Raw genomic sequence first — 23,586 nt, forward strand, 5'->3', positions numbered from 1 at the left:
TCAGGGCTGTTTGTAGAATAATTGCCCAATCAGCGATATACCCGCCAAGCATCAGTTGACTACGTTTACTAAAATTCTATGTCCGGTGTGCACTAAGAGAAAGGAGTTAAATCAAAGTCCAATATATCATTTTTGCGATTATCTACGCAATGCCTACCAAAAAGGTTTGTCTTAAAAGTTTCATGATTATCATGTTAAGTTTTCTTACTGGGTAAGCGCACTGTTATACTGCGATGCAGGATGATTCGAAACAGCTAACCTATGAAATTAGTTTCGTCACTAAAAAGTAATATCATATACAATGTAATTTATTCACATAGAACTTGTAACTTTGTGCATTTTTGCCGTTAGCTTTCATTAAATCAAACGTTAATTAATACTGTTGCTCTATGGCAGTTTGTTCTGCAACTGTTATATGACAGATTCGTAACTACCGGCGTTAACATATTATTTGGGTTGATGTCAAAGAAAGAAGTCTGTTGCTTGGGTTTTGTTGGTATCTGCTGGGATACAAGAATTTTAGGTTTGTTTTGCCATGTGTTAGGTCAAGCACCAAAACAATGTTTAATTAGTTGTACGTGTACCATCTTACAATTCAGATCTAGAGTTTACATCTAAGTCCCACATCCCACATATGAACTACCATAATACATTTTAAGCCAATGCAATGAATAGTATATTTGTTTTCCACTTTTGTGCACAGTCTTCTATCAGACTGGTTTTCATCGATAACATTCAAAGAATTGTAGTGTTTATTATTTGCGTAGATAATATATTTAGTGATTTGGTTTTTAAATTCTATTAGCCTGATTGTCTAATGATATATTCATCATTATTCCTTAAAAAACCTCCTTTTCAAATAAGGTTGGATTTGATTTTTACTACTAAATGAACTGTTAGTACTTCTTTACAGCGTTACAAATAGTTAGCATCTGGTAGGAATTGTCTATCCATCAATTAAATAGGCAGATTCTGAATGCCTTGTAACTTTGTAAGGGTTTTATCAAGTCATTCACAACAGTGAAGGAAATAACTTTTAAAAAAATTAAATTTGCCATCATACCACATTTTGAAATAGTCTAAAGTATGCATTATGTTTGAAAGATCATATATGAATGAAGCATGTTATCTTGTGCTTAATCTTGACGTTGTTTGTCTTAAAATAAGATCAACTGTAATACAGTCAAATCCCATTTTTTTACCATAATCTATTTTTAAGGACTGTTCAAAAAGAAAATTGTTCGAATTCCGAAACGATATAACTCTACCATAAACTGTTCAAGTTCCTGCTATGTGGTCTAACTGTGCATGTTGGTAAATAGAATGGTGAGTTAACAGCTTATAAAAAAAGTTTTTTTCTTATAGTGCAATTTCCTAAACACTGAGTTGTCAGTTTCAAATGATGCAATCAAGGGGCTTTCTAGCAAAAACTTTCATCACCTTATCTTTATTACCTTTGCAGTCGTCTCCGAAAAAGGCCAGAAAAAGTCCTGGGAAATCAAAGTCTAGGTCGAGGTCTCGTTCCGCTTCCCGTTCTAGGAAGCCTACATCTCGTTCACGATCTCGTTCAGCTAGCCGGCGCAGTGTGAAGACGGTGACGTTGGAAGAGAGATCTGTTAAAAAATTAGGTCGACCTCTAAAAGTTAACCCCAGCCCGACGCGGGTAACGGTGGTGAAAGATGTCAAGACTGTGCAGGAGGAAAAAGTTGGACCAACTAGAGCGTCACAACGTATTATAGAGAAAACCTACCAGGTGCGTCTGAAATCTGTTCTGCCATGCGAAAATTATTACCTCCATGTTTGCACTAGTTTGCAGTTTGTACTAGATAAAAAAATTATTATTTTAGGGCAACATTAAAGACTTGGTATTTTCATGAAAGGAATGTCTTTTGTGACCAATATCGTAATGTGGGCCTATAACGGGGCTCATTAGATGCCTTGAATAAAGTATTCATAACAGTTGTATAGAAGCATAAGCTACAACTTCTTTGTGTAGACGTGGAATGTGGGCTTCTCTTTTTATTTGTTCATCAAAAGGAAACATGGTTTGCATTGGACGCTAACGTTATTTATTTTTGTATCGATTGATTTGCCTGCCTATTGTTCATCATTCTCGACTTGGTTTGCGCCAACTGTGTAAGCTTTTTAAGCATCGATCGAGGTCTTTGTTTACTCTAGTAGCTGTAAGCATCGCATGAAAGCATTCGCAATTTTATATGCTTACATTACATTCGCTTTGATAAGACTAGGGACTCCGGGTGTGTGACTGTCAGACGCATCCGTTGTCGATATCTAGGGTTTATCTTTGCTCGGCTTGTTATATCACTATTTATCACCTATTCAATATGCATACCATTGGAGAATTGTAGAGTTGACTGCGCAGGCCGATGCATTGCTCTAATTTCCTTTGAATCCTATTGGTAGCTGTAAGCCAGTCATATTAAAAAAATAATGAATAATTAAAAATACTCTTTATAACATAAATTTATTGTACATTATGCAGTCATTAATTATTATTGAAAGTAATAGAGAATTCTTGAAAATAATAGATTGGCATTATGGAACACGTAAACTCGCGTGCTCGGTTCTCACACGCTGATGCACTATAATGTCTGTTTGTCTAGCTAAGCCGTGAAGAAGGTGTAACACGAAAATTTTAAAAATTGCATTGCAAAAAAACATTTCATGCCTTACGTCACCAAAATAGATTAGAATTTGTCTCCCTCGGTCTGCCTTTGATGTCAAAACCCACTCATCATTTTTCTCACTGGTATCAGACAATCATTACAGCACATTCATTCACTGATTTTTAGTCAAATTATGTATATAAATAAAGTTTTTAAAATTTTATTTGACATCTTGTTTTAAGATATACACAAATAATTGCATGCTTTTGTTTGGTAAAAAAGAAAAATGTACATCTTCAGCTTGTTGTGGAGCTCTAATTGTCAGATTTGGCTGTAGTGGATCATGGCCAATATCATTTGGCCATCCCTGCTGTAGATTATCTAAAGTTTACTGGAAAATAGACCGCTCATGATGTAAGGCAATGACATTTTTATCATATCTTGGAATTGACTCCTACAGAGTTTATCTGTTATATTTCAGCAAACCTCCTTAAGGGTTGCCGAGTCAGCAGAGCAGCGTATTTCTAATAGTTCACCTAAAAAATTTCCAAATGAACTTCATCTCTGCTCCGCTGACTCTAACAATAATGCTGCCACCAAGCGCACTGGATTAAAAGATCAGGTAGTGCTGCTGCGCTTCTTACTGTTCGTGTTCTGAGCTTCTCTTTTTCTGTTGGTTTGTTCATGGTCAAGGTCAAATGGTCTCTCATGAAACTGTTTCATCAGTTGGATTGGATGTTTATGCTCCAATGCATCGCAGTAGTCTAGCAGACAAATGCTTTGAATTTTAGCAAAAATGTATTTGAATATCTGTGGTGGCGAGGTTTTGGGGGAGTCCTATGTGTTTGTTAAACCAGATATGGAATAGTTCTCGATGTGGGTAGATAGGATTTTACTATGAAGTTAGATATTGAATGTTTTGTGGTTTCTTTGCCGTTCTCTTCAAGATCATGCACGGACAGCGTGTAGTCTTGAGCACCTTTTCAAAATTAATGTTTAATATTTTCATTTATTATAATTTTTCATTTAATTTTAGTTTAATAGCGAATCATTTAGGAAAAAAGTGCAAAGGAATTTCCTTTATGCTGACGTAGTTGGTAGTTTCTGCGCTGGCGCTTCAAACATTCGGAAATATTCTTACTCAAAGCAAAGCCAATTGGAAATCTTAAAAAAAATGTTAAAACTTATTCGCAGGGATATCGACTCTGTATAAGATAGCAATGTTTCCTACCTTCAAACGTATAAAATCTAATGTATGTAATTATCCTGTATAAATGTACATGTGTTTGTCTTACAGTTTTTTCAGATAGATTTGTTAGGAGAGTTCTCTCAGCGGTGTGTTAACGTGAAATAATACAGGTAACCAAGAATACTGTGGCTGAAAAAGGTGACGATACGAAAAGAGTGAAAGTCGTGGAGACGACCAACGAGGGAGGACTTGGGTATGCTGGGATGATTATGGTCATCATTATGTTATTCATAACCTACCTCCTTGCTTTCTCCTGCACAAAGGTATTGTCACTTACCACTCAAGTTTGTCTTTACTCTCTTCTGAATGTCTATGAAATTATTGTATATCTATCTATTAAAGCCTTCGTCTGTCTTGAATCACTGACTCTCAGAGTTGTCTTCCTCTCATTGATTGTAAACACTAACACCTTATTCTGAAATCTATTTTGATATCAGAATAACAGTGAACTCGTGTCGTATCGGTTTGTAACATCCAAGTGCAGACATCTTATGAATGTAACTTGTATCTTTGAAATTTTTTATACTTGTTTTTCTCGGGATCCAATTGTGCTCCCTGAAAACAGACATTTTGTAAGTCTTTTTTCCACCTTTTAATTTTTAAACTTGTTTTATTTTGGGATGCAATTGTATCGTTTGAGAAGAATTCATCACACCTAAAAAATTGTTTATTTAATAGAAACGTTTGAGCTAGGATATTTAAATTTTTGCGATAAAAAGGCGAATATTACAGTTCAGGCATTTCTTTCAGTATTGCATTTCATAAGATTCCATAAGACAATGGAAGGTTTTCCAACACACCGACTCATTTCTCTATTGTGGTACTCAGTCTATGCATCGAGGAAGGATTTGTCACTGTACTATAGTTCTTTGAGGACGAGGATAACTGGAGTGGCTCAGAACCTCGTCACGTGACGGGGGAATTTTCTGTTTTTGTCTAATATTTAATATCTCATGCCAAATCTTACCAATTTTTTTGAGATTTATGTTTTTTTATACATTTCTCTATTTTTCTATACATTCTCCAAATACCTCTCTGTATACAATAATCTTATGCAAGATTCTGCAACTATTTATGCACATTTTTGCATAATATCTTATCTTATATTTCTTAACAGTATTGGGTTATTAGTAGTGGGTTATTGCAATATTGCTGTGATAGAATATAGCATTGTAGCCAGTGTCTAATATTAATCATGATACATGATTAAATGCAACTGGGCATGTGCAAGACATGTGACAAAAACAGAAAATTCCCCCGTCAAGTGACGAGGTTCTGAGCCACTCCAGTTATACTCATCCGTTCTTTGACAGATGTGTCTATTAATGGGGGTGATCGATGTAGTGCTGCTGTACTCTGTTTCTGTACAGAATGTGAGCTCTCTAAATTTTATAGCTAACTAATGATAGTTCTAGGGTGGAACATAAGCTATAAAATAACTATCATTAGTCAGATCAGTCATCATGCCATGAAACTTTGGTTATGTTTGCTGCTTGTGTTGAACAACATCAGTGTATGGCCTTTCCATTTCATCAGGCAACTTGCCCTTTAGTGCAGACTAAATGCTTATTTGAATTGCTGCATTCCAGTAAAAGGTTGATTGTGGCCATATTTATAATGGCATTTCAAAGTGACTAATAATAAAATTCTTCCATGGATGAGCACTCGGTGACAGGAAAGTTAAAAGTCACCCGCACTCAAATGTCTGATGGTGCCGACTTCATGCGCCTCGTCTTTTGTTGAGTTAGTTGATGTTCGTGTATTGATTTTTAAATACAAACAAAAGCTATTAAATATTCCACTCCGAGTCATTTCCTCTCGGCTGCCTTTTATACGCTTAGATTTTCAACTCGCTAATGACATGAGTAAGCTGCACTCAATGGAGTTCTATGACCTCTTTGGTTCAGCCTGTTAGCGGGTGAAGATAACTCTAAAAGGTGTTGCTGATTTTTTTTGTCTTTATCTTACAAGACATAACAGCGTAAAGCACTTTGTTAGCCAACTGATTACAATACAGGCTTCAGACACTGATGATGAGGTCTATTGAAAGTGTTTTTAGACGTTTTCATGAAAACCTTCCAAAGACTTCAATTGTTTATTTTCAGCAGATACTAATATAAACATAAATATAAACTTATTTTGCAACTTCTTTGTCAATACTTCTTTTTGATTCAAAATGGATAAGGCAGTCATTACACAGGTAAAATATTTTTTTATAAATTTCATGATTCATTTTGCATTATCAGAAGTTGTTTTCTCATGTTTGGCTTTCGAATTGAAAGGTTCTAGAGTTGAAGTTGGACACTAACAAGAGCTTAGATAACTGCAGTCATGGCCATAACGATTAAGACCCCCTCTCCGTCATTTTGTGATCGGTTGGGTTTCTACTCTTTTACCGCCCAGACCATACAATATACACATCAAATCATTCCTCAGGAGATTTTCTATTCTATGAAAACATTTATCAAAAAAACCATTCCCGCATTCTCTGTGGGCATGTAAAACTGACCAATTCTGATTATTGGAAATCATAAGTTATACTCATGCATAATGACATCAGTTGATCTAGTTTTTCAAATATTTCTGTTTAACATAGGGGAAGACAGTGTTGACAGTAAGGGGATTATTTCATAATTAGAAAAATTTTGAGTGGTATAAATTTGGGGTGCATTTGAGGTGTTTTCACGCTAAATTTTCACTGAAATTGCTAATCTTTTGGAAGAAAGTGAAAGAGCTTTAATTGAGCATCCTTTACTTGAATATAAATTTCTCTTTGTTAAAGACAATGTAATGTGTTATATATTTTTTTATATTATATATATTATAAAATACAAATAATAATACTTAATATTCTATAATATATATTAATATTTAATATCATTAAATTTATAATTAGTTTAGTTATAATGATATATTTATATATATTAAATATATGAATAAAATATATATTATAATATATATTTTTTAAATATTATTTTTATATAATAAACTATTTTGTTAAAAAAATTTATTTTAAACATTTTAGTGTCATTTGTAAAAATTTAGTAAATCTTTAGCTGGCGTCTCCAAATTTGGTCCACTAGTGAAGGGATTACATATCTGGTTCCACTGTAGGTGCAGCCACTTTTACTATCCATCTAGGTGTACCCTTTTGTTGAAGATAACTTTGCACAAAATTTTTTACATTGTATTGGAAGGTATCAATATTTTTTATCATTTGCGATTGTTTTGGATGTTTGAGGTGATCTGACTGCCAGGATGTTTCAAGATTAAAATCAACAAAACTTTATCATGGTTAAGACGCTCAAAGTTGCTATAGTCGCAAAGAGATCGACAGTTTAAAGACGCAGTTTTGCTTCATCTGATCGTTTTAACCGCGATCAAGTTTTGTCGATTTTGATCATGAAACATCCTTCAATCTCTTGACACATCCAAATCAATTACCCGCAATACAAAAATACTGATACTTTCTAATGAAATCTACAAATATTTTGTGTAAGTTTATCTTTAAAATGTTATTTTATTGATGTTAGTATGTAATTTTTTTAATTGATTAGCTCTTGAGTCAGGCATGATCGTCCATGTACTGTAGGAAAGCTGCCATGTGTTCAAGATACCCAAAATACCTAGAGACTGGAAGGCGTATCTCAACTTGGAAGTTGCAGCTTGCTTTTTAGCGTTTTATGCACTCATCACTGTCTTGGCTCTCATTCCTGTTGGCTCCCTCGTGCAAGGCCCGCCTCTCAGAGACGGTCGCAGGCTAACTTATCGCTGTAATGGTACGTGTGTATATAATTACTTCTCGGAAGAGTTATCTTTTCTTGGCTATCGTTGCCCAACATTCCGTGTAGCAATAGCTTCAGTTGGTACTATTATCATCTGTATGTTGAACTTGGCCCATCCCAACATTAGGGTAAAAATATTCAGAATGTCGTTTTCTTTTCTTAAACACAGTTATCTTTTTAATTGACATATTATGCACTCATTAAAAATCATGGCTGCTCAGTATTATATTCAGATAAAAGATGCTAATGCAATTATATATCAGGATAATATATTATTTGTTGGTATGTTTGATATGACAACAGACGTTATCTATAAAAAGTGATTCCTTTCCGCTTCGTGTCTCACCTTGCACTGCCTCAGTACGTTGTGGGTTTTTAACAATCACAACATGTGTGACATGAGGAAGCAAGTGGAGTCAACGTAGATTCGACTATAGTTTAAACAAATAAAAAGCTATTAGCTTGGAATAAAAACTAGTTTGTCGTTTCTCAGAGGTTACACAGATAGTTAGTATTCGTGTGATCCAATCGCTTGATTTTGCTGCGGTATTTTCCTCGGCATCAAAAACATGAGCAAGGCAGCCATTTTATGCTCTTGTTTTCAAGTAAAGTAAACGACGCCATGAATCAAATAATAGGATAATAATTTATATGTGTTACGCATGCTGTTTCACAGCATAAATTACAGTTTATCATCTAGAGTGAGAGGATGGCATTATTTTACGTTTTTCACATTGCTGGTAGTCATTGCTGGTCCCTATTAACCAGGATAAGTAATGGGGTGTCTTATAAAAAGACCACAATTTTAGAACATTATACACATTGGTTAGTGATTAGTAATTGCTTAGTGAAATACTGATGCATGCTAGATTTCTTTTACCCACTCCCATAAAGTCATACTTAGTTTGTCCTGCAATAGGACAGACAACTCCAATTTTGTATTTATCAAATAGGTATGTCATTTACTCTGATGTTGATTGTTCTCTAATATATTTTAGTTTTTAGCTACAGTGTTTCTGTTTCAATATGATTGGTTCTTGCCAGATGAAAAAACCTTGTCATCTCGAATACAAATTAATTGTGTTAGATTATTGATGTATAATTTGTGATGTGCAAACCGGGCAAAGAGTAGACAACTGCAAGTATTGATTTTGAGTTCCTAATTAGTCAACCCTTGATTTGCAATCACAGCACATGAATTTTTAAGATACGACGTAGAATATTTGTACAAAGTAATTTTCAATATACGCTTTCCTACTCTCTTAAAACAAATTTGTAAGTACAAGTAGTTGGTAAAAATAAATGTGAAATATAAAACCGATTAAAGAATATCTAAATATATTTGTATATAAACTATATTTAGAGTAAGTTATGCTGCAATCTCACTCACTCATTCTATTATCAACCCTATGTATTGCTGTGCTTACAATCCTATTCATGTGTCTCTGATGTAAAGTAATAATAGAAACCTATTCGTACTGATTATTAATTTAGGTTTTACATATAATTTAGTTGTTTATGTAAACTAAATACAATGTATTCCTGTAGGAATATTTGCTCCCACACACATAACAGCTTCAATATATTACCTATTCAAATATCAGAATAAATTATCATGTTGAGGTTTGGCTGTAGGAAGATGACTCGTGTTTAATTCTAAAACTGAAGCTAAAATTACAGACAATCATGTGGTACATAACTTTTTATTACTATTATTACAGCATGGGTGACTTTGTTGGCATTTGCCGCCCTCTTTGGCTATGTGATGACCCAAACGAGGTTTCCATTTAACATGCTCTATGTGCATACGCACCTGCTCCAATTTGCCACGACGAGCGCTATCTTCTCTATCTTGCTGTCACTCGCTCTGTTTGTGATGGGTAGACATGCACCCATGTCTGAAAGATCTCCTGCATCTGACGGTAAGTTTATTTTTACCTCCGCAGTAGGCTATCGAGTGCTGCTCTTCATTGTCAAGGTCGCTGTCAGTGCTTGTGTCATCAACTTAGTTTTACAATAATTATGGGTGGTTTCTGATGTATGTTTTTGTATTTTGATCAATTTTTTTTAGATAAATGCACATATTCATCGCAGAACAACTAGATTGTTATATTTATAGAATATACTTAAAACTACATTTTTGCATCGTAATGTGTTAATTACTTGTGGTTGTCCGGTTACAGGGACATTTTGGAATGATTTTTGCATGGGACGGGTGCTCCATCCCCGTATTGGTGACTTGGATGTGAAGCATATCTTGTTCCGTTCCGCCTTCATGGCGTGGATTACCATTGACTGGCTCTACCTTCTCCACGGTTTCAAGAAGCATCATACGGTTGAACCAACTATGGCTCTAGTAGTTCTCTGCCATACACTCTACCCTCTCTTCTGTCTCAAGAATGAGGTGTGTGCAACCTCACAGTTTCCAGACTTCCTGCTTGTCCGCACTTGTATCGTTTGTAGTATAACATCGGGCTTGTTGAAATATAGTCGCGGCTTTTCTCAGCAATACACTTACGTTATTAGAGATTCATAATTTATATTTAAACACTTGTAGTGGCAATGGAAGTTGTCCTCTATTTTTTCCTCATTTCTTCTATTCTTTTCATATTCTCCTCTCTTCATCCTTCTCATGGTCTCTCTTTTTCATTATCGCTTTCTCTCTCCTGTCTGCTCTCCTTCATTGATCTCTTACTGAGCTCATTTCATGTGTAGAGCTCATTGGTGATATACCAGGCTGCTTTATAATGTATAGAACTCATTATTATTAGTTTTTTTTTGATGTACACACTTGATGTATACACTTACAGTTTCATTTTCTAATGAACACGGCGTATGTCTAGACTTGGAGTTTTGTTTTTTGATGAATGATTTTTATTACTCGACTAATACCTAGGAACCATACAATAAGCTATGTAGACATTTGACATAAATTACTAAATTATTCCTTGAGTGATATACATGTATGTATTCTTATTTATATAGTTACTTGCTTTTGTTCATCTGCCCTTGTCATAACAACTTTTAACTCTGATAAGTTTTATATTGTTGTTTATAGTAGTCACCATTGTAAGAGCAGCTGAACTATGAGGTTGAATTTGTTTGTGTTTTTCTCACAGGCTACCTGGTTCTCGTCGAATGACTTCATGAAGGAAGGAGCTGGCTTCATGTTTTGTTGGGCCTCCGCCTCATTTACTCCATTTATTTGTTCACTGCAGACCCGCTTTCTTCACCTCTACCCTAAAGAAGGCGTCTCTAACCCCTACATTTTAGCCGCTCTCTTTGTCTTCAACGGTTTGTTGTCAGCCATTTTGTCTCTGTTTGGGTAAAGCTTTTATAGGTTTACGTTTCGATGATAAAGAGTTATAATGGTCATGACCTTTGACCAGCTTACATTAGTGACACTTTCTGAGCAAATAAACTAGCTACTAAAGAGGGTTGTTTAAGTTTGCTTTTGCGCAAGTCAGCATGGCTGGCAGCGTGTGTGTTTGTTCACATCCGTTTGTGCTTGTGGGGCTGTTAGTGCACGCGTGAGTGTACATTCAAACCTGTTCATGTTATTGAGCTGGTGTTTGTTGTAGCTTAAGTAGAAAGAATATACTTTGAATTTCCGTCTGTTCACAGATTTTTGTAAGACCAACTGTGATATCAGATTGAAACACCAAGTTATAATTAAATCCATCACCATGCTCAACAGGAATCAGAAATGCATTGTTGGCAGTCATAGATTGATTATAGATTAATAATCTTCACTCTAGTGTTACATGCTACAAATTTTTGAGCTTCAAATTTGCGGTTTTAAAGTGGTCGCACAACTCTCAATTGTTTGTAGCTGACGAGTTTACATGCTACGAAGAAATTGTCGAACAACTTTGCATTTTTTATATTAGCCTGTTGCACTTTTAGCTACAGCGGCATGCATATTTTATACCTTGACTGATTTTATTAAAATGTGTCTAAGGTCAAATGTCGATGTCAAAACGTGCGAGAAATTTTTTTTCAATTTGGGAGTTATTTTCTAAAATGGTGTTTTAAACAGATTTTTAGGTTATTAAATTATTTTTAAACCACGTGTGTTGAAAACAAAGATGCTGTAAAAATGTCACCAATGAATTTGATGAAAATCCAACCTCCAATCGCAAAGATTTGTGCAATAATACGAATATTGATGTTTACATCATACGCAGTACTTCGCTGTTGCTACGGTGTTTTCAAAATTACCCTCCTTTGAATCGGAGGTTTGAATGGCTTTGAAGAATTAAATATGCGACGTGTGAAACCATTTACAAGCTACAAAGATGAAAAATACAACAAAAATTCATAGCATGTAACACTATTAATTGTTGAAAAGCCACCTGGAGCATTTTTAATCAGGTCTACAGACCTTGGAATGATGTAGCAAAGGTGGAATTGCGGTTGGATGCCCTTTCTAGCACCAACAGTATGACTGTTGACTGGAACCGCTGACCTACTGACCTAAGTCAGCACCCAAACTATAGATGCACCTGAATTGTTTATAATCTTTCTGTGTTTCTAAAGACCAGTAAAGTCTATGTTTACTGCACCTCTCTAAGTTAGTCGCCTTTTACAGCTTTCGGCCTCGTGTTCTTTATCGGCTCCAACTGGCAGAAGGCGGAGTTCCGGAGAAATCCATATAATCCTGAGCTCGCCCATCTTTCCAGCATTCCAACTGCCACAGGCAGAAGACTGCTATGTTCGGGTTGGTGGGGCATTGTCAGACGTCCCAACTACCTCGGTGACCTCGTCATGGCCTTGGCTTGGTCTCTCGCGTGCGGTTAGTTTTACTCATCATTGGTCTGTTATGGTTAATTAGAGAATAGGTAAGCATTTAACGTCGAATTGTATACAGAAGCATAACAAGCAAGCTAGGGTCGAGTATCTTTTCAACCGGTTTTCTTATTAAAAGTCCTTATTAAATTACAGAAAGAGATGCAGTTTAGTAGATTAAGAGACGATGTCTACATAAATCTATAATTTTTCACTGTTGAAGATGAACTTACACAAATTCTAGTTGATTTTATCAGAAAATAAGGGTATTTTTTATCATTTGTGATTGTTTTTGGTGTTTGAGGTGAGCTGACTGCCAGGATGTTTCAAGATTAAAATTGACAAAATTTGATCACAGTTAAAGCGCTAAGATCAAGCTAAAGTGCGATTATGTCTATAGTTGCAAAGAGACCTGCAGAATAGAGAAGCATAACTCTGCAACTTGAATGCAATAGCCAATATCAACTATAGCAACTAGTGATGTCATTATAGCAACTAGTGATGTCATTATAGCAACTAGTGATGTCATTATAGCAACTAGTGATGTCATTATAGCAACTAGTGATGTCATTATAGCAACTAGTGATGTCATTTCACACAAATTTTTCTTTTAAGTGTTTTAATTGCTGTCAAGTTTTGTTGATTTTAATCTTGAAACATCCTGGCACTCAGATCACGTCAAACATAAAAAACAATCACAAATAATAGAAAAATATAAATACTTTTTGACAAGATCTACTAAAACTTTGTGTAAGTTCACCTTTAATCGGGGAACCGATGCCTCGAGAAGTGACGATGCCTCGAGAAGTGACGATGCCTCGAGAAGTGACGATGCCTCGAGAAGTGACGATGCCTCGAGAAGTGACGATGCCTCGAGAAGTGACGATGCCTCGAGAAGTGACGATGCCTCGAGAAGTGACGATGCCTCGAGAAGTGACGATGCCTCGAGAAGTGACGATGCCTCGAGAAGTGACGATGCCTCGAGAAGTGACGATGCCTCGAGAAGTGACGATGCCTCGAGAAGTGACGATGCCTCGAGAAGTGACGATGCCTCGAGAAGTGACGATGCCTCGAGAAGTGACGATGCCTCGAGAAGTGACGATGCCTCGAGAAGTGACGATGCCTCGAGAAGTGACGATGCCTCGAGAAGTGACGATGCCTCGAGAAGTGACGATGCCTCGAGAAGTGACGATGCCTCGAGAAGTGACGATGCCTCGAGAAGTGACGATGCCTCGAGAAGTGACGATGCCTCGAGAAGTGACGATGCCTCGAGAAGTGACGATGCCTCGAGAAGTGACGATGCCTCGAGAAGTGACGATGCCTCGAGAAGTGACGATGCCTCGAGAAGTGACGATGCCTCGAGAAGTGACGATGCCTCGAGAAGTGACGATGCCTCGAGAAGTGACGATGCCTCGAGAAGTGACGATGCCTCGAGAAGTGACGATGCCTCGAGAAGTGACGATGCCTCGAGAAGTGACGATGCCTCGAGAAGTGACGATGCCTCGAGAAGTGACGATGCCTCGAGAAGTGACGATGCCTCTAGAAGTGACAATAGGGAAATAGCGACTAATCAACTCATACCTGATAAAGTCACTTTTTTGTAAATCATAAGCATTATCTTATGTCAGTTGGGTTCTTTAGGCAATTTGAGGGTCAAGGACATTTAATAGGCATGATGAAGGGTGTGACAAGCGTGTTGCAGTTTTTCACAACACGTAATAAGAAAACGGCAAACCGCTACGACTGTATCACAATAATGCTCGTGGAAGGATCTCGCTGGCCCAGATTATAAGATAGATTTATAATATTCTAGTTTTTTTTTATTCTTTTTCTTTAACTTTTCATTTTTTTATTGAATATTTTTAACAGAAAAATGGCGCAGGCGTTATATTAATAATGTGGACCCAAAGCATGAGGTTCCTTTAGTTTGTTAAGCAAACAGGCAGCTACATAAACTGTGATGACAATATTCATGTCAAGGACATATTGGGACATATTCTAGCCTGAAATTCCTATCAAGCTCATGCCCAATTTTTAGAAACTGTCCGATGAGAATTTTACTCCTGATTTAGCAAAGTTGTCTTTCCCATGAAAATGTTCACACAATGCGTCGCCTTAGGTCCTTAAAGCTAGATATTTCCAATTGTAAGGTTAGTTTTCTTGGTTACAATTTGTTTGTTGATTTGGGTATCTACTATTTTAATTGCTTTCTGTTTATATTGGTGATGTAACCGACAGTTTTGGTACCTTAGGCTATGTATTGCTTATGTGGGTTTTTTATATGGAAACAAGCTATGTAAGTTTTCCATAGTTTTGCAGATAATAGCTCAAAATCATTTACCATGTTTCTATTGTGCCGATGAAGGGAATAGGGAGTTGTATGCACGTTGAAGTGTTTCAATCGACATTCGCATGTTGCAGAATTACACTGGCGCTTTGTTAAAAAGATATAAAATTCTGCAGTGCATTCCTGTCTCGTCAAATCGAAATAGAAATGACTGAAGTGTTTAAAATGGAATAGCTTGTGTGGCATTTACTGGTGCATCATTCGCTAGTGCCGCTTCCATCTTTTGCATGCACGAAGCATTTGATAAAAGTTTTTGAATGACAAAACTCACTTTTTGCCGTTTTTATTTTGCGGATGACGAAAACTTTCGGATTATCCATGTCATAGAAACATATTGTACACGTTAATAATGTCCTGTCTGCGCGCTTCAGTGTGTTTAATATGTTTCTGTTAGGGGTGTCCTATTTTGTGCCCTACCTCTATCCACTCTACCTCGTCATCCTTCTGACTGGACGAGTCATCTCGGATGAGAAAAGCTGCCAGCAGAGATACGGTGATGCCTGGAATAAGTACACAGAGGTTGTGCGTTATAGGTTTATTCCTTATGTATTCTGAGTGAAACCATATCCGCTACCTCCCCGTATTTGTAAATAGTATTGCAGATTGTTGCTCCTTTAATTTGCACATAACTTTATTAGCCTTAGCTCGATGGTTTTGAAAAAATTTAGCCTCTCTCCCCTTCGTAATTCTTCAATCTCACTCCCCTCCCCCACCTCTGTACAGTATTTGACTATTAGAATTTGTATAGCAGCAAACGATGTAGTTTTTTTTAGTTGTTTTAATCACGTATCGTTGAAAGTCTTGTTTATTTTCATCCGGTTTCAAGTTTGCAGTTCAACCACGTTTTAATCTTCTGCTAGATAGCCTCATAGCACCCGCATGTACTAGTTCTATTGTTAATGTCACAGTTCATCTCCTATGATGTTTACTGCTTATGCTCTAGTGTAGAATTTTTCTAGATGTCCAATGACTCGCTGATGCATGTATTGTTGGCAGCCTGATCTACTTAGGCTGTCTCCACTATCCCAAGTTTCTTATTACACCAATAAAAGACTACATTACCCAATCATTTGTTCAACTTTGAATCGATAACTTTTGCGGAGTGATCTGCGTCTGCACATATTTTTATGCATAAAAAGATTACCATTATCGTTAAAGGTTGACTTGCAACAAAATTCTCATTACAGTTATTTGGTATCAAAAGATTCACCATGTCTTACTCTGTTGTTTTGTAGGTGCAAAATATGTGGTAATGTGATTACAAGCTCTTGAAAGCTAAAAAACGAACAGAAAATCGCAGCCACACGAGACTGCCGTAGTTTGGATTCTCTTTCCAAATGGGTCGTAGTTGTTGCAAGATGGTTTCTGTTTACACTTTCATGCAACCTCATTCGTCGAAATATTTTCACAAATATACTTCACGCATTCAATAAAACCATGTCTATTGTTCTTACGCGTCTGTTTTATTGTCATTGTAATGCTGTCACTTTTAGCGCTGATATCTTATAACTTACCGTAAAAATTTGTTTAATTTTTTAACCTTAGCTCGAAGGAGTGCATATCATTGTCTTATAATCATGACGAGCCTGTTGGTCACCTGTGATAATCGAAAAGTGTTGCAGAAATTAATCACGAAGTATGGGTCGCATGATCAGATTACGACTTGACGATTAGATCAAGCCGAAACAAAACTGTAAAGTAGCGAGCATCTATATTTGATATGGGGTCTTCGGCAAAACCCGAAGTGTTTGTCATGAACTACTGCTACGATAAGTTTTATAGTGAGCTTTTTATTGGCTTTTCAATTCAGTGAGAACATCACGCGACAAGTCAATAACCAAATGTAATGACTACGTCAGAGAAATAAACAGATTCCAATCTACGGCGGCTTTTCGTTTTTGAGCTTTTAAGAGCTTGTAATCACATTTCCACATATTTGGCCTACAACACAGCAGAGTAAGACATGGTGAATCTTTTGATACCAAATAACTGTAATGTGAATTTTGTTGCAAGTCAACCTTTAATAAAATCAGCATTATGATTAGTTAGCATTGACCTTGACATTGACCTCACAAAAAGGATTTCATATTATTTAGCTTCTAATTAGTCAGATAGTTGTTTTCAGAGCTTTGAATGTAGTCTTGCTGCTCGCAAATGGTTAACTGTAATAATTGTAACAGCCAAGGAACTTTTGGTCGGCTAATTTTTCAAAAAAACAGTCATTGTTTCTGTCGGTATAGTTGAAATATAGGATCGATATATGTACATATGCTGGTGTGGCTTGGGTTATTAGTTGAATCTTGTTGACATTTGAAATATTAGCACAGAAAGACTTGATGTGGCTGTTGCTGTGTCAATGTTATAATTCAGTAATTTTAAAACAATGCCTTAGAGTTCATTGAAATAGTTAAGTATAAAAAATGAATTTAAATAAAATATTTTATTTGGTCCAACTAGATATGTTTAGGTTTAGTTTCAGGCAAGAGTATTGCATCCTGTACTCAAAGTTATATTATACCGCATTTACCTTCTCGTGGCTCTTAAATATATGAAAACAGAATTATTAATTATTTCTATTTTGCTTTCACGAGAAACAGCTCCTTTATAGTTTCAAAGTGAAATTCGACTCGTCGCAAACGCTTCCGTGTGACATAGGTCATCGCCTTGTCTCTTTCCTTTTTTCGTTCTGTATATTTTTCTATCATGCGCTCTGTCGGCTTCGGTCTGCGCTTTTTGGGTTTGCTCGGGTAGATTTTTGGCAGGGTCTTAAAATGGTCGATTAATGCACCAATGTCTTTAGGCGATTGTGGTGCCTGTTTTTCGGTTTCTTCTATGGCCTTTTCTTCTTCCTTTTTCTCTCGTATTTTATGAAGAACTTTGCCAAAGCCTTGGTTTTTCCCAGTGAGGAGGTCCATGACCTTGAGAGAGTGTTCAACTGTTGCTTTCTTTTTTGGCAGCTCAGACCATTCTAGTTTATCTCTGCAATACAATTAGTTTCTCATAATTACCATTATTAACAAAATTTCATCCAAAACAAAAGCAGTTGTAATTTAAACAAATTGTCATCCTAAATGAAGGATAACTTCATTATTAACAAAATTTCATCCAAAACTAAAGGCTAGCTTCAATGTAAACAAAATTTCATTCAAAACTAAAGGCTAGCTTCAATGTAAACAAAATTTCATTCAAAACTAAAGGCTAGCTTCAATGTAAACAAAATTTCATTCAAAACCAAAGGGCAGCTTCAATGTACATGTAAACAAAATCTCATTCAAAACCATAGGGCAGCTTCAACATTTAACTCAAAACAAAAGGGTAACTTCAATATTAACAAAATTTCATCAAAAACAAAAGGGTAGCTTTAATGTTAACAAAATTTCATTCAAAGCCTAAGGTACTCTAGTTGCATTGTAAACAAAATTTCACCCCAAAAGTTGCAGCTTTACAAATTACAGTTTCGATTAATGCTTTACCTCAATGGTTTTACATATTAATCAACTCTTAAAGGTTAGAGATCTTTGTCAACCTTATGCGCATCAGAATAGTGTTTCCATTAATTTCTCAAACCAAGATAATGGGCTAGAAAATATGTTGACGGGGGCAGATTAATTCCACCCTTGTCACTGCTCCATTGAAGTCATTTCAAAAATTATGGTTATATTGAAACTGCATCCCATAGAGTAGATGAAGAAAACGCTAAGATTTAAATGACAACTAAATAAATCTTTTTAGCATACAGATAAAAGAGCGATATAGATAGCATTAGTTTATCTACCTTCATGTGACACTGATGGTGTGTAAAGTTTGAGTTATACACAATCAGCTATTATTACCGTGTATTATTATGTAGAATACTTCCGGATGAAACAAATAACGGTTTACAAAAGGTCCACTTTTAGCCATGGCTTAGCATAAATTACAAATCATTAATTTTCAGCACTATCCACTGTTTATAAGCTGGCATCACGAACAAAATGGCAGGAAGTAATGGATAAAGTAGGGATCTTTGAAGTACCGCAACATTTTAAATCTCTAAATATTTCAGAGAAACACCCAAGTGTTTACACTTGTTTGTGTACTAGGTTGATACTTAATGACAGCAATGATTTAAACTTTTAATGTATGCATAACTTTCTATTGGCGCAAGTAATCAACAACAAAATGAGGTTTGTCATCACATGCCACAAGAAAAAAAACATAAATCAGGAATTATTGAGTGAGGCGAACAAAAGTGTTTCAAAAGTTGGCAAATATATTTGAGGATGCTTTTCAACACTCATTTTTCAAAAAATGATCCGAGTGTATCTCTTACCTTTTTAATTGTTTTATTAGGCCCCCAAATCATTTTTTCTATGACTTGAATGCTTTTTAGGTGCCAAAGGTGAAACAATTTGGCTTTATTTTTATGAGTTTCCAGAACTCACAAATAATTGTGAGTAGCCAATTGCGCCTCTCATAGCTATTATATATATTCATTATGCTATAGCTCTTATAGCTAGCTAGCTGTTATAGTATAGCTCTTATAGCTAGCTAGAGAATTCTTCCATGTTTTGCGTTAGTATTTAAAGGCTGTAACCTTGAGAGTTGTCTGTGGTTTGCAGTAATTTCACTTTTTCTTGTAATATTGGTGAAATTATCGCAATCATACTCGCTTTTTAAGGAGATTTTCAGCAAATCTAGTCGCACATCATTATCAGTAGCTTGAGACATGTTGCATTTATATCTGAACAAAAGATCTGTTGGAAAGAAGAAAGTTTTGGGTGTATGTTGATAGCAAATATGTGGCTGTTTGTTTACAAGATGCTTCTAAAAAATAGTCATTTATGTCCTTTGTTGAAGAATTTATTGTTACTTTCGACGCGTATCAACCATCTTATCTTATGGCATTGAAACATAACATTCTCTAGGGAAAACTGAAGTGAGGCAGGTTCCGAATTTCACATTAAGCTTATTTGAAGATGCGATTGTAGTCAACATTCTTAGCAGACTAGAGGCGCTTTGACTAACCTTACAAGACCTATACGCTGTCTGAGACGAATGATTTCTGAATCACCGCTATCGCTTTCACCTACTCCAGTTCTGTTATTGCTTCTTTCTATCGACATCTTTGTGAGCTGCTCTTCAGCTTTATGTTTCTCATCCTGCAGGCGGCTGCTGATGTATTGCATCGTGTCAGAGAGGTTCTTGCTCTTCGACTGCAGATCCTATAGAAAAGTTCAGATGTTTTAAAAATAATCTTTTAAGAATATGTAAAATTTTGTCCACACTTAACACTTTTACGGTGCGTTTACACCAGGATTATTTGTTGAGTTTCCGCTAAGAGAGTTGGAACGGCTTCTGTTTATGATTTGAAATACATTTTTACAAAGATTTCCAACCAACTCAAACTCAGATTATACAAAATGGCTCACCTTTTTTAACCAATAAAATACAACATCGATATCCATGCTGCTTATTTCCACAAACGCAAAAGAAAGTCACTACGTTGCTATTGCAAGATATGATTGGTTGAGATAAAAATAAAGAGTGAGGGAAGGAGAGGGAGAGAGAATGAGAGAGAGGGCACAAGAGAGAGACATAAAAAGTTAGTTATATATCCATCATGTGTTGGTGGTCCTGCTGGATTAGTGTCAAAATCTGTGTATTTTCTTGCTAACAAGCTTTCAGACACTCACTACAGATGAGTATACTGTTAGATGCTGCTTAGAACCTAAACTAATGCTGTTGGCAGCATTGTCTGTTGGTTTACAAAATATCAGGTTTTTGTGAGGTCCTTTAGAAACCTTTGTAAGACAGCTATGAATTCAATACAGTTATTTAATACACCGCAAAGCGAACTACCTTTGCCCGCGCTTGGCTGCAAGTTTTTATGCTCATTGATTGCAAGTATAGAATCCTTCCCTAGACTTTGACTAGATACAAATTTATATTTGTCCTTAGGCTAGATTAAATAGCTGGAGTCTGACAGTCTGTGTGGCTTATGATTTGGGGACTACGAGTACGGCTGTCAGGTACAATCAATGTTCATTTTAAATAATATTTTGGAGATAAAATTGATAAATTAGTAAAGGTTCGAGATAAAACTTATTGTTTTAAGGGGTATTGCATTTGCTCTAACAATGAAGGTTGATCTTTGAGGTAAGTTTTAAAGCTGAAAGTAAGTTTCACTCTATAGTTAAAGTAAGTAGACGCGTAGTTAAAACATTGGTCTGAACTAATGATTTTGGTAAGTCAAGTATATTCTGGTAGTATTTGCATATACATCTAATCAGGATGAGTTTTATCAAAAAGGCAAGCAGCTTTCAGATCAAAAATGTGAAACGATTGTGAAAAAATGTGCTAGGTTTCAGTTGCCCATTCTTTTTCATATGTTAGCACTATCATGTCTTAATTGGAGCAAGTATCCTTAAAAATCTAATATTGGCCAATGAAAAAGGTTTATATTGTTACTTGGCCTGAAAAACACATGAATGGAAATGTTGGATGGTAATACACAAGTTGGGGTAAAAAGGTTTGTGATGAAGAAACACTAATTTAGATTCAAGGTAAAATTTATTCTTAACTTGGTTTTACATATCTTATTATTTTGTATTTGCTTTCACATTTCAATTTTTGTATTTTCTCTCATAAAACTATAATGATACAAGAACTTCTACTCTCATATAATTATCAGAAAATAATGTATCTATTGTCATATAATCTATCAGAAATTTATTTCTGATGCGGTGTCAATTTCTTGCTCAACTTTTATATAGTCCATCTGAAAATTGGAATAGCAAGGAAATCATAAGTAGAGGTTTTGACAGTGCAGCCAACTAACGACATAATTAACAGCATAACTAACGACATAACTAACAACCTCCAGCATCATGGTGGCAGACAAGAAATCTGACGCCAACATTTCTGTTCTCTGGTTAAACTCACTACCATCAATCAGTGGATATACTATAAACTATACCTGAGACATACAACTATAGCGAAGGTACTCTTTACTATAATAAGAGCCGTGTCTGCCCATGAGCGTGTCAGAAGCCACTCCAAGAACGTTAAGAAAAAAGATAACACCACATGAGAATTGAACCCAGATATTCAAGCGGATGTGTTCGAAACTGAGGGCACCACTAAAGCACCCAGCTACCTTACCACAAACAGTGCATATAGTGCATCAGGATCTGTCACGGTGCATGGGACTGCTGCTGTACTAGTTATTATAAATGGTGATGAATGATGGAAAGTCTCACCAGAAGACCTGCGCTGACACTTTGTTTTTCTGTGTTTATCAAGTGTAACTTCATCTTGTTCTCGCGAGCTAATATTTTCATATTTCGGTCAAAGTCTCTCTTATCTCTTTGCGCCTTTGCATAGTTCTCTGTCATGGTGGCAGCCCTAAAAGAGTTACCCCTTTTAGTCTGTAGTAATTATGATAACTATTAGCAGGTGAATATATTCTGGTATTACAAGCGCTTACCAGCACATGTCAAACAACATAGAGCTTTGATAATATAGTCAAACTTTTCTGTGCATTGTGAACTGGTCAACCAGACTCATATACCGGTAGTTAATCTTACGAGATTGTACAACTTCATAGCATACAGCTAAACTAAGCATATAAGGTCTTGAGTTTGTACAGCATGGTAACATACAAGAGTAATATAAACAGAAACAGAATAGGTTTTTCTATATATTATATATGTGTATATTACAATGCGTATAACATATTGTAATATACATATACATGTATATATTATAGTATTATATAACATAGTATTCAATTGTACTTTTATCATCTGATTACATATATAACATAATATATTATTATATTATATATGTAATGGGTGTAGAATCTTTGCTTTTGTTAATAATAAATATATAAGCAATTGTATTTATCTCCTCTGCTGTGTCTAGTTCTAAACTGGCTGCGCTCAGTCTATGATCTGCTATTAATGTTTACTGACTATCTACACAGTGTTAGCATTCTAACCTACCAACTTTTCATTTTTTATTTCTTCAATGTAATTTAATAATTACCTTTTGTTTATAAACTACTGAGAACAAACATAATTTAATATTGTAAGTTTTTAAATAGCCTAAACGACATCACATGGCGACAAGGTTACCTTTCTCCTTCTATATAAGCCTTGTTCCTAGCCCTGTCTTTCCATGTCCATGAATATGGCATCGCTATCTCACACACGGCTTATGTACGAGTTGGAACAATATAATATACTGTTTAAAGCAGAAAAAGGGCAACAGTGATTAAACACAGCAAGCGCTGACGCTGTCAGATATCTGATGTATCATAGAAACATCACCAACTTACCTCGGATTATCTTCCTATCATTAAATTGATTTGTTTGGCTTTCGGAAGAAAGCTGACAGCTGCTACAGGTGTCTCTTACATGACCCTATACCTCCTTTGCTCGCGGCTATAACATTGCAAATGACCTTTTTTTAGAAATCAATTATAATTTGATACAGTTCTTGACTCAATCAAAATAATTGAAGCTATTCAAGACGCAGTCCGGCTTATTACACCGTCTGCATTGTTTCTAGACCTTGTTTAGAGACCATTGTGTTACGTTGGCTAACATAATAGCTTTTGTGATAGCAATTTAGATAATACAGCCTCATGATCACTAGCAATGTAGCCCACCTAGTCATTGGGTTCAGCGTTTTATAGCCGTTAATGAAGCTAACTTAGTGAAATATAAGCGTTACAATTTCATTGTTGGTGTCACGAACAGTGTAGAGTGCTTCTACTTCTTTTGCAGTCTTACATGAATTGCTGAA

The 23,586-nt window shown here is 35.8% G+C and overlaps 2 protein-coding genes across 2 annotated transcripts; one reads left to right on the forward strand and one right to left on the reverse strand.

The window, feature by feature from the left end:
- The first annotated feature begins 47 nt into the window (after window positions 1-47).
- On the forward strand, window positions 48-15,856 carry LOC137399861 (delta(14)-sterol reductase LBR-like). The gene is made up of 9 exons (XM_068086107.1): window positions 48-164; window positions 1,463-1,753; window positions 3,987-4,139; window positions 7,469-7,655; window positions 9,383-9,583; window positions 9,845-10,065; window positions 10,781-10,955; window positions 12,253-12,456; window positions 15,191-15,856. Exons 1-9 carry the CDS (start codon window positions 150-152, stop codon window positions 15,349-15,351), a joined length of 1,608 nt encoding a protein of 535 aa, XP_067942208.1. The 5' UTR covers window positions 48-149; the 3' UTR covers window positions 15,352-15,856.
- Window positions 15,857-17,221: 1,365 nt separating this feature from the next.
- Window positions 17,222-22,975, reverse strand: LOC137400836 (uncharacterized). Its single transcript, XM_068087177.1, has 4 exons — window positions 22,914-22,975; window positions 22,038-22,182; window positions 19,804-20,000; window positions 17,222-17,775 (listed from the first exon to the last, which is right to left on the reverse strand). The coding sequence occupies exons 1-4, from the start codon at window positions 22,973-22,975 to the stop codon at window positions 17,370-17,372; spliced, it is 810 nt and encodes a 269-aa protein (XP_067943278.1). The 3' UTR covers window positions 17,222-17,369.
- Window positions 22,976-23,586: the final 611 nt, after the last annotated feature.

The sequence above is a fragment of the Watersipora subatra genome, chromosome 7, assembly GCF_963576615.1.
Source record: "Watersipora subatra chromosome 7, tzWatSuba1.1, whole genome shotgun sequence".
In the NCBI taxonomy this organism is placed as follows: Eukaryota; Metazoa; Bryozoa; class Gymnolaemata; order Cheilostomatida; family Watersiporidae; genus Watersipora; species Watersipora subatra.